General features: G+C 32.1%; 1 protein-coding gene and 1 long non-coding RNA gene across 2 annotated transcripts; both read right to left on the bottom strand.

The window, feature by feature from the left end:
• Positions 1 to 2,822: 2,822 nt before the first annotated feature.
• On the bottom strand, positions 2,823 to 4,236 carry LOC145580086 (endochitinase EP3-like). Its single transcript, XM_081637428.1, has 2 exons — positions 3,761 to 4,236; positions 2,823 to 3,422 (listed from the first exon to the last, which is right to left on the bottom strand). Exons 1-2 carry the CDS (start codon positions 4,179 to 4,181, stop codon positions 3,022 to 3,024), a joined length of 822 nt encoding a protein of 273 aa, XP_081493554.1. The 5' UTR covers positions 4,182 to 4,236; the 3' UTR covers positions 2,823 to 3,021.
• A 1,925-nt stretch (positions 4,237 to 6,161) lies between these two features.
• On the bottom strand, positions 6,162 to 10,413 carry LOC145580087 (uncharacterized). The gene is made up of 3 exons (XR_014099276.1): positions 10,035 to 10,413; positions 8,672 to 8,785; positions 6,162 to 6,351 (listed from the first exon to the last, which is right to left on the bottom strand). It is a non-coding gene; the product is annotated as an uncharacterized LOC145580087 (long non-coding RNA).
• Between the last annotated feature and the right edge of the window lie 2,390 nt (positions 10,414 to 12,803).

Below are 12,803 nucleotides of genomic sequence, written 5' to 3'. Positions count from 1 at the left end.
TTCAAAAGTTTTACTTATTTTGGGAGTCTAATCTGGTGCAGATCTTTGCAGCATCTTCATTATTTGTAGGGAGTTTGAAGTAAATAAATTCAGTTGGATTCGTCCCGTATGTAGTTCAATAGATGCTACAGAGATTGTGCCTACCCTGAGAGGGTGCCAATTTATGCCAGGTTAATCAACCACTCATCCTCTTCTATATCAATATCATCAAAAAAAAAAAAAAAAAAAAAAAAAAAAAAAAAAAAAAAAAATCGGCTTTCATTATCGGTTTGTCTTAGTTAAAAGTTCAAACCTCCATATTGACTGATTTTGAGCCCTTTCTATTTGGACTTTAAAATTTTCCTGCTAACTAGGCTGTGCTTGGTTTAAAATAAACATTTTCTATTGAATTGCATGTATTATGGATTTATGGAAAGTAAAATGCAATGGAAATCAGACCTTCAACTTCATATTCATGTGTAGCTGAAGCAACAATGGAGAACAGCAATGCAGAAAATTCAATAGACAAAATCAAGCTGAATGGAAGCTTCAATGGAGGACATGGTCACCCCTACCCTTTGGGGTTGACCATACTCTTATTTCACCTTTTTTCTAACGGTTTTCGTTTTGATTTGGTGGCAAAGCCGCCGTCATCGTTAGTGGAAGGTGGTGTCAAATTTGTCGGTGAAAGATGATGTCGAAAATGTCAAAAGCGGTGGTAGTTGTGGTGTCAGTGGAAGAAGGAAGAAGGAAGAAGGCGGAGGAAGGAGATAACTGTATTGGAGGCTAAGCATTTGAGGAAGGTTGAAGATGTCGTTAACTTGAACAACATTAATATCATGTGTCAGGTATAATACTGTTCAAGTTATTTACAACTGAGAAAAGTTGATATTTCTTTAGATTCAATCAAAAGAATAAAAAAAAAAAAAGAAAAAAAAAGGACTTTCCATCCCTTTGGTATACATTTTTTCATTCAAACAAATTATATACATATATATAAAAAAAAGGAACACCCACAAATACAACTATCGTCATATCACAAATATGATCACGAGGAAAAAGATTAGTGGCACAATAGCAAGCCACAATGCTTAAAATGTCAAAATTTAGGCATTTGACAAAGAATTGTAGGTTCCCAAATGATGACCAAGCATCTTTATCATAAGTCGTCGTGGAAGAAAATTTATTCAAGAGAAGAAAATTCATCTAAGAATTATGAGTGAGATGTGCACCATGGAGGGAAGTGCTCCAAAGATTTTGGTTTTAGTGAGATGCATAAACAAATCAAATGTGTAGTTTATGTGAAGGGCATCACGAAATGAAAGAGATTTTTTCATAATGATCTTCACAAATTTAAAGCAAGGGGGTGTAGCTACTAGCTATACTTCAAATTATTTATAGTTAGTGGGTTATTCACATGATCACATCCCTTAGATGATTGCTAACTGAATTCATGCTAACCGAATTCAATATGATTGAGCTAACGTTTTAATGTGCTAGTGTACGTGCATTGTGGACTGTACTTTCTTCAATCGGATTATCTTGTATACATACGTAATAAGGTATTGGTCAAACTCTTTTGCTCATCTATAATTATTTATTTTATCAAAATAAGAACAAAGGATGAAATAAGAGTCAAATTCCTCCATTTTCTAGCCATATAATTAGTTAAGCAAAGTCTACGGTTAACAAGTACGTATCTCAAGAGTTGCGGCTAGTTGGATTTGATGACGAGAAGTTGTTATTCATTGCATGTGTTGTCTTCCATTATTATTATATATTCAGATTCGTCTTTAGTGTTAGACCATGTGAAAGTAGTTTTATGTTCATATTGTAGTTTGTTAGATGCTTGAAAGTTGAAAAGGAATCCATCTTACGAAATTAGTCCTAAATTTTTTTGAGGAAATCATAAGCATTATGCCGAACTAGTAGAAGAAGTAATAGGTGTTTCCTTTGTGAGAAGGGTCTACTAATATTATCTCCTTTTCTTAAGCATAGGTCTTGGATTTTCACTTTCACAATAGAAAAAAATTTATAATTTCACAAGCATCTATCAAAACAATTGTTTATTGGTAGGGGTCTCCAACTCTCTCCTAATATAGTTGTTTAGTTTTCGTTCTATCTTTAAGGTTTGTTACTTGCATATTTGTCTAGAAGAAGTGTTTATAAATTATGATTAATCAATTAGCAGATTGAAATATATCAGTGCAATTGTTCATAAGGTACAAATTAGCTGATGTAATCGAGTGTAGAGTGATGTCGTGCTGATCACGGTATACCGATCAACATAATTTAACTTACATATATTATTTGCTTTTGAATAATTAACTTCTACGTATTTTGTTCATTTAATGTATAATTGTTAGTATGACCCCATGTTCTTTTAATTATTGAAAAAAAAAAAAGAATTTTTAGGTTTATGTTGATCATTTTTTTAGATCGATCTTATGACTTTTAGAGTTTAAGTTCATGGGTTAGCCAATATATTATATGAATTTAGCCTTTACCTTGAATTGCGAGCTGTCATTGTATACACTGGTGTACAAACCAATTATATAATTGCTCTTTAAGTTGCATAAATTTATATTTTATACTGCGATCAATAATGGATGTATTGAGAATGTTGGATTGTACACACGGAGTACAATTTTATGAATTAATTTAAGAATGTATAACCAAATCACACATCGATGGATCAAAAGTAATATTATTTGATTTAAATATCTTCACTGTTGATAACTTCTCATGTGCATCCTTTAATGTCATTTTCCTCAAATGAATAAAGAAGACAAACCTTCCAAAAATGGAAAGCAGACAATTACTAAAACCGAGAGAGTAGTATATGACAAAAGTAGTAGAAGTATGTTATTGCATTCTTATTTCTTAACCAAAATATTATAGTGAAGTTACAAATAAAAGCAGCCTAGCATGGCCAACTACAACCCTTACTGAAGGTGTACTAAATTATTCTACTTCAATGGCTTAGTGAAGATAGAGTTCATATTGTTATTCGTTTTGTTTTTCGGCTTGTGATCGAGTAGCTTAGCAAGAAAGGTTATTTCCAGGCGAAACACCAAGCTGCTTACAGTACTGAGTATAGTAACCAACACGAGCATTGACAGCAGGTGTGTTTCCACCACCACATTCTCCGCCATTGACAGCTCGAATGGTGGATCCAAACCCTTGGCCGGATACGATCCTAGAGTGGACATTGTTCATCCAAAACCAGAAGGCTGTTTTGAAGGCAATTACTGGATTGTTTGCAACTGTTTCTGGTGCATTGATACCGTCGAATCCAATGCTTTTACCTGCAGCTCCGTAGTTGTAGTTCCATGTGATCTGAATTGGTCCTCTGCCGTAGTATTGCTTGTTTGGGTTGCATGGCCATTGTGCACTTGATTGACAATAGGTTGATTTCGCAATCTCCTCTATGTAGCAAAAATCTACAATATAAAACAAAGTTTTATTACTCGTTTATTTATAGAGTTCGTACTAGATCTATATGCACGCGATGCATGCTTTACATTTTAAAAAGAAATTTAAAAACACCAACAATTTTAAAACTATAAATAAAGTTCACGGCACTTTTAGGTGGACACCACTATCTCACCCCTTGGTTTATATAATAGAAATACGTACGTTTTTATAACATCTTATCATACATTAAAAAACAAAGTTGCTCTGCCATGAATTAGAGGATGATATTATGATCATAAGATGTTCAAATGCTAAATATGAAGTACAGTTAAGTATGAAGAACAAGTTTCTAATAAACACTTACGTCCAGTTTCATGGGTGACATGAGCAAAGAAGGCGGCGACTTCACGCTTAGTATCATCTGAGGATCCACCTTTGCCAAACTGAGGATAGTTTCCGAGAGCATTCAAGAAAGCAGATCTGGTGTAGAAGCTCTTACCAGCACAGCCAGAGCCTGCTTGGTTAAGAATCCCATTAAAAAACGCGTTTGTCACCAAACTTTGTACCGAAGCACCACCACCACCACCTGATGGGGTAGTAGGGGTTGAAGAGTAACAAGGGCCTTGTTTGCAACCGTCGCCACAATAGGCTGCGGTGGTGCCACAATAACCATATTTGCTACAGCAAAGGCCGGAAGCACACCCACAATTTTGAGCGGTAGTCATTGTGCATGACATACAAGCAATTGCCACGAGCATGGCAAAAATTTGTCCTAGAGAAGACATTTCACTTGTTGAGTTTTTGAGTATGTGATGAGTTGTGACTGATGAATTAGACACTACAAAAATGGGTTTATATAGAGATCATCTACAAAAATGGGTTTATCCGATATTATTTTAATATGTTCAAAATGTTGACATTTGACTTTGGACAGTCGTAATATGCGACTGAAATTTTTGACTTGTTCATGACTTTCATTATAATGAGCGAGTGAGAGATTTTTTCAGAAAAAATAAAAAAATAAAAAATAAAAAAATAATTGTAATGAGTGATAGATATTACTTCTATTTTTTTATGGATAAGGCCATTATTAGGGGATTCCGCACCAAATGTTCTAGTAGGTGATTTGATTGGCGATTATACTTATGTTTGTATAAAAAAGTTTATAAATTACAAGCGGGGAATTCTACTATGGTCATCTTCAATCATGACCATACATATGCTTTAATTTGATTGGCTAAAATGTCCTTTCTTAAAAATGTTGGTCAAACTTTTTTTCTTATGGAGTATTTTTCAATTTTTGTTTCTTTTCTGTTTTCTGAAAATTATATTACGCTTTTTCGAAATTCTATTTTTTATTTTCGAAATTATTTAACAAAAATCATCTTTAATTAAATCGAAAAATTAAATTAAATTTTAAAAATAATATATCAAAATTGTTCTTCATTGGTCTTTGTCTTCTTCATGCTTATTCATTTTCTATGGATGAATTTAATCTCCTGTTAATAATCTTTGAATTTCAGGGGTACTTTTGCATCGATGGACATAAAAAATAGGGCCAGATCCAAACATCATGTTCGATTATTCAAGTTATTCGAATTTCGAGTTTTAGCACAAATGGGATTGGTGAAAAATCCTTGAATAATTAGTTTTTATTGTATAAAGTCCATCAATTGATGCGAAATCGCCGATTTTATGCAACCGAAATCAAATTTTTTAAGTTTTGTAAGAACCTGGATTCGCCAGGAAATTCTAAGAAAAACCGATACAATTTTTTTGCACAAATTGTTTAATCCAAAAAAACGCTTATGTTAATTTAAATTTGTTTGTGTATATGTAATTAACACAAATACATATTGGACATTACCTATATGAAACATCTCTATACATTATTGGTTATGACCATATGTTATTCTGGACATTACTAATTATTAGAATAGAATGTACTTTGAATGCTAGTTATTTTATGCTAAACCTAGACAAATATCTAAATGAATCTGACATAAATATTTGAATTAAAGATTATGATCTCAATATATTTCAACTTAAGAAATTTTACTTAAATATTATGAAATATTTATGATATGAGGGGATCTCATCAATATCTTTTCCTAATGTATTATCTTTTAATTTTTGAAAAGAAATTATTTTCAAATTTTAAGAATCTTTTTAAACATCATCGTTAGGTTTTTTCATTGAATCATTCTCGCACACTATTCAACCGAATTTGTTTCAGTACTTGCACAATTACCTTTGGAACTCAAATCATGGTTAAGAAAGCAAAAGTAAGTATTTTCGAAATTGATTTGAATTTTGTTCACAATTTTTTATTTACGAATTTGTTATTGGATTTATGTAAAACTTTTTAATTTTTTGAATGAAGTAATTTTGAACATTAATTTCATCTATATAGGGTTTAGGTTGTAATTTTTTGAACAAACTATACAATTTTGTTATAACTATGCAATTCTTTATTAATGTATTTAAATTAGATATTGGGTTTATGTTGTAAACAATTTAATTCATATAGAATGGTCAAATCCCATCTTCAAATCACTCATGCTCTATTCTTTTTCATTGTAGAAAAGTAATGCAATGGAGAAAGATATTCATAGCAAATTGTCAAAAATTGAGTTAACATTGGATAAACTCGTTGCCGAAGTTGCTAGTATATCACAGAGTATATCAAAGGTTCCAGAATCAACTGATTGTAAGAGTGACAAAGAAGGCCATACCGTCGGTAAAACTCCACATTAAAATCGTTCTTATTCTCCTTTTTAAAGCTCTGATAGTGAGTTGATAGTTAGCTCACGTGTCTCAACCACTAAATGGAAGCTAGATGTGAATGACACCGGCGACGAAGGCGAAGTAGAAGAAAAACACTTTGTAGGCCTCGATGTTGACTAATTCGACATTAGAAATATCTGTTTCACTGAGCCTCAATTTCCCCCTGGTCTAGAAACACTCAAGGACGTTATTGAGGATGAAGAAATAGTGAAGGACAAAAAAATAACAGAGAAAGTGAAAAGCCCTGACATCAAAGTGAAAACTCCAAAGTCAAAAGCAATAACAACGACTGATAAAGGTGAATCAGAATCAAACTTGGAGAAGATACCGCTTAGGAGGCCAAGGCAAAGACAATTGAGTCAAATTGTCGATAGCACTGTGATTTCGGAAAAGGTTAAGATGTAATCTTGCAAACTAATGTTGGTTATTACATTTATAAACTTTAAAGATTACTGTGTATAAACTTTTGCTCCCCATTTACTGACACATGTATCATCATCATCATCATCAAAGCCAAAAAAGGAGAAGAAAAGCAATGCAAAAGCAAAAGGTGCACAGGTAATTTACATCAATATTTACGCGCAACTAAATTTGCGTATTGACTACAAATCTATTAAATACAATAATATATAGTAATACTTATTAAAAGGTATTCACTAATAATGTTACTTGTAATTACATAATCAATTGTTACTAATATCACAACACTTTTTAATCTAACAATGTACTACAACAACCTGTTCAATCAAAAGCAATAACATGCTCGGCCGAGAAGGACAACCAAACTTATTTGCTCAATGTGTTGTTCGAGTAACAACGTTTAAAAATAACATCTGTAGGCCATCATCAAAATCAAGGAGGCTTAAGAAATGCACGTCTGATGCAATCACTAAAGAGGTGATATGTTGTTACTTTGATGATTTTATTTGGCAAAGACATAAACACTAAATTGGATATTACCTATATGCAATGTATAGTTGTATGTGTTTTGAAGTCTTTTGCATCATTCTCAGGGACAAAGAACTGCAATTGAAGTACATAGTGGTGATGATAATGGGGATGTGTTTCAATTTCTAGAAGAGTATTCACAACAACCATTATTTCTTAATTATGTATCACAACTATCATCCTTGGAGAACACTACTACAAAAAGCCCCTATCGTGTCGCCTCTAAACCATCTTACACATCGCTTTAAGGGCGACACTATAGGCACCGACACAATAGGTACCCCTCTACGCATCGCCTATAACGTGATGCTTTAGGTTAGTTTATGAGTCACCTTTTTCATTACAGGTGACACGTTAGGTTGGTTTATGAGTCGCCTTTTTCATTACAAGTGACGCGTTAGGTTGGTTTATAAGTCGCCTTTTTCATTACATGTGACGCGTTAGGTTGATTCATAAGTCGCCTTTTTCATTATAGGCGACGCGGTAGGTGTATTTTATGAGTCCTCTGGTTTTTATGAAGCGACGCGTAAAGTTATTTCATGAAAAGTATAATTCTTTATAGCGATGCCCAAAATACAAATTTTTCCCCTTTTCCACATTAAATTCACACTTGCTACTATAATTACAACCTATGTAGGACTTGAACCTACATCTATGTACAATAGCACATTGCTGTACCATTTGAGCTAATAGGATTTTGAAAACTTCTATGACAAAAATTCTATAAAACTAACATTAGAAGTATCAACATAGACATAGACATCCTAGAATAACAAAGACAAGTGACAATAAGCTCCAAGCTCAACAAAGAAACAACCAAACGGCCACAAAATTCCAATAAGGTTCAATCCTATGTAATACTAGCATGCACAACATTCAGTAGCACATTATTCTTAAATCTTAATTAATATTGCTAGAGAAGAATTAAAATGAGTCATGTCCAAAAATAAATTAATGGAGTTATTAATCAAAGTCAGATTCTTGGCAAAGAAAATTAAATTTAAAATTTTTAAATATAGAAGATAATCAATTCTTTATCTCAAAGGTCATTGAGGACCCAAAATGAAATAATTAGTACGGAGTATATAGAATATGGTGCGAGTAAACTAAAGAGCTAAGCATCAATTATGTACATTATCAAATTATATCAAATGACATGAAATAACTGACATTTTGATTTTAGATTGAGAATTATATAAGAATAATCACAAATTCAAGTAGTAGAGGAAGGAACTTAGTATAACTTAACCTAAAATTAAATGGGGAGGGGGGGACCAAAGACTGTAAAATTCACCTCTCTGTAATAACCAGCCAATATAGCATTGTACATACTTGGTGAAAAAACGTTCTTAATCTTTCCCACATCCTTCAACACGGTATATGCATTATCAAATTGTAAAGAACAGCAAATGAAACCTCTATGTACTATAATAATATCATTACCAGATCCAACCATTACATTACTTCACATAAACTTAGCAATGAATTAAATGAAATTACCATAGCTGGCATAAAAACTACAGCTTGAAAGAAAGCATACCAATATAAATTCACAGCTCTCCTCACAAGCATGATATATGGCATTGAATGCTCCCGTGGATAAAGATAAAAGTGCTTCACACATCTCATCAACTAAATCCAAAGCCAAATGGACCTATAATTATTTTTCATGGAAGAAAGGGAGGAAATCAGACAAGCTAATTTTATAATACAATGCTCAAATGGAGATAAACAAGAGATTATGAAATGTTTAAAGTATACAATTGCAACAGAACAAAGATACTATAAGAAGAACCATCTCAGTACTCTATGGTTTGTGTGTATCTTAGTGGAGTCAAGACAATATTTAATGAGATTCTCATATGATCCAGGCAAAAGTGCAAGATCCATTTTTCCATGCATCTCATTGAATTTCAAAATAACATCCTTAACCTTTAAAGAGAAACATTAAGCATCTTAGAAAGAAGTCAAATTAGTATATATCCAATCTTACCATTTAAGGATCAATAACAACAATCACTTTAAGGTAAAAAGCCATGCGTTTTCATCTTTATGGAGGAATTTAAGAGCACAACTATCACCATACAAAATTAAGACTCATATTCTCTACATTGTATATGACAATAGTAATGTACCATGAAAAGGCCTATCACTAGTTAGAAGCCACAAAACATTGTAGTTATCATGCCACATAGGCTAAGATAATTAAAAAAATTAAGCAGCCTTTTCCCATACAGAGACCGTAGAGAGCATAATCTTCTAGATGAAGTGTTTGTCACTTTATCTATATTTATGAAGTTAAAAAAGTTCTGGCATTATTCTCCATCACCAATCTACAAACAAACTGAATGACATTATACTAACAAAGATAGTGAGAGATAATTGCATATAGTGACTACATTGGGAAGCAATGTGAGGCCAATTGTGTAATGTTCTAGTTCGGTTTGCAGAAAAAAAAGGAGCAATATATAACACAAATATGAATGAAGAAAATAATAAGAGCAAATATTGGAATGGAAAAACTTCAAAATGAATAGATAAAGGCTTCCTCATTATCAATTCCATCACAAATCAACAAACCCAAATTATTTATCCTCATCTTTGACTTAAGCAAAACAAAATTTGTAAGTAGCTTCACATTTCAACCATAACCAACAAACATATATAAATTCATGTACACATTAAATCACTGACAAAGCCACACAATCAAACAATAATTGGTCAAATAAATATAAAATCAAAGCATAGCCACAAAAATTCCATAATAAAAAACCAGAATCAACGCTTTAATTATCAAATTAAATATTATCAAAATCCAGCCAAAATATCGACTATTAGATGAACCCCTAACTTTTTATAATGAAAAAAACCCAGTTAATTCTTGTGTGGATGGAAACCCTAACCTCAATAGCGAGAAGACCAGTGAGATGCGCATCTGGGTTGGTCATCGTTGAGGGATAGAAGGGACTTGGAGTAGACGGCGGAGGAGAAGGTGGTCACAACCATGAAGACGACTTCGCCGTCACTTTGGAGGTAAAAAAAAAATGAGAGATCGAATATGACATATCTGACAACGGAGAAAGGACTAGGAGTTGTCGTTGTCGGTGAGTTTTCAAGGGGATGAGATTGTGAGGAAAGAGTATAGAGGAGTAAGGTAAGAGGCGAAGAGAGAAAGGAACAAAAAGACTAAGGGAATGAATAAGGGAGGCGATGAGAGAGGAACAAAAAAATAAAGGAATGAATGAGGTTTCTAGGGTTTTTCTTTCTGTCAATAAAAACTTGGCAAAGGTGACACCTATAATAGTACATGACTATAGGCGACTCATAAAGTAATACTTTATGAGTCACACATGATGAAAGACGGGACACATATAGTTTACGTGTCGCCTATTATAGTGTAGGTGATGTTTATGACTTTCAATTTATTTTTAGATACCTTTTATGTGTCACATGTTTTGTAAGAGGCGACTCTAAAACCTTACACGTCACATATTAATTTGAGGCGACTCTAAAAGGACGACTCCGTAGGGTGTTTTTGTAGTCGTGGAAACATATATGTATACAGGTTCACAAAGAAGAAGATTCTGATGAATTCTATTATGCAAAAAATCAATCAATTATCAGGTTGACTGCGCGTGAATCTTGGTGTTTGTATCCAAATATGTGGTTAAGTAATCAGGTATACTACTATTAAAAATTCCTCATCGAATTTGTTTTGGGGAACATGAAATTTATTTATTTTTAATTGCATGCTATCTGTATGATATACTATTGGGGTTAAATTGACACAACTATGATCATATTGCCGGCAGCATTCCAGGTATTGCCTAAAATTTAAGTAGGACATTTTCGGTATATAGTGTTTATTTTTCATTGTTGATATGAATTCAGATTATATATGTTGCTTGTAGACATTAGTACTAAAGTCAGATCCACGATGCTCGCATTACATAACTCCATCCATTCTCGGTTACTGTTAAAAAATTTAAGAAGTTTTTATATAGTGTGGGGATCTCACCAAGATTGAACAGGTTTGAGATATTTGAGATATGCAAGCTAAGTTTTGTCCAACTAAAAATTTTAATATGTCTTTGATGATATGTGTGTCACAAATGTGTTTTTTCATCAGATATTTATATCCATTAGAGAATCTTCTTCAAATAATTGGTTCCTAATGGTATATCATGTCTCTATTAGAAAGGTATAAATCGTTGATTTGCTAAAGATCACTGACAGCCGATACCTTCTTGCTATGGATATGGTAACTATTTGACTCTATAGTTTATGAATATGGTAACTATCACTGACAGAAGATACCAGATACCTTTCCGAAATCGATTGTGTTTCTGAATTTAATATTAGATAAACTTTGCTGGCATTACAATGCGGAGAAATCCCTCGGGTCGATTTTTCCAAGACTCCAAAAGTATTGTATTTGAAGTTTTAGATGTTCATAAACAACCAAATGAGTACATCTAACATCATTCCATTTACCTAAATGTTTTCATTAATCCAATCTTTAGCTAATTTAACTACTTTTTGTTATTCCGTCATGATTGTGGAATGTATGTCTTGAAATACATCGAGTGTGGTGATATTAGGGCCATGAAGGACATTACCTACACGGTATGGATGAAATTTTATTACTTGTTAAACTTATCATTTTCTGTTATCGCAAAATTTATAACTCCCTATTTATTTGTGTAATTGACCAGACAACTTTTATGCGTGTTGAACGATTAAAGTACTTGGCAAGGCTTCTTCTTAGCAAGCATAATATTGAAAGTAACATCGAGAGGTTGCTTGGTGCTAATTCCGTCTGAATGTTATAGCTGACACTATTCAGTCTTAGATTATGTTTTCAAGATTTTACTCAAATTCATATTATAACATTTATTTTTGACAAGTTATTCAATCATGACTCAAGTCTTTACTCACATTCATATTGTAACATTTATTTTGAATATGCTATGCCCTATTTAATCAATGGACAAATCAATAATAATAAAAAAAATACACATAAATCAACAAAGTAGATACTGTAGTAATTACTTATGGGTAGTGAACTGATAATCTAATGAAAGTGTAGTTTATACATTTAAAAGGTAATGTCCTGTTGCAATAATACGCAATACATAAGATATTTTCTATTATGAATAATGACTTTTTCTAAGTTAAAAAACAAGTTTATATTTAAAAGAATATCTATATATTAATTAGTAACTAACGTTAAAGAAAAAATTCAATGTTCGTGTATTGGAAATGTCTTACTTTAATTTTAGGCATTACATTAGAGAAAATATAGGATAAAATATCATTTACAATAAAAAAATACAAGTTCATAGCAGAAAGAATAAATTGTTAATAGGTAATGTCATGTTGCAATTATACGCAATACATAAGGTATTTTCTATTATGAATCTTGACTTTTTCTAATTTAAAAACAAGTTTATATTTAAAATAATATCTATATAATAACTAACTTTAAAGAAAAAATTCAATGTTCATGTATTGGAAATGTCCTAATTTAATTTTAGGCATTACAAAAGAGAAAATATACGATAAAATATTCTTTCAAAAAAAAAAATGCAAGTTCACAACAGAAGGTATAAATTGTTAATAGGTAATGTCCTTTTACAATTATAAACAATAAATAAGATATGCTGTAAAAA

The sequence above is a fragment of the Chenopodium album genome, chromosome 14 (assembly GCF_948465745.1).
Source record: "Chenopodium album chromosome 14, dcCheAlbu1.1, whole genome shotgun sequence".
Taxonomy (NCBI): domain Eukaryota; kingdom Viridiplantae; phylum Streptophyta; class Magnoliopsida; order Caryophyllales; family Amaranthaceae; genus Chenopodium; species Chenopodium album.
The sequence above is the reverse complement of the archived record's forward strand: the minus strand, read 5'-3'. Positions and strand labels throughout refer to the sequence as shown.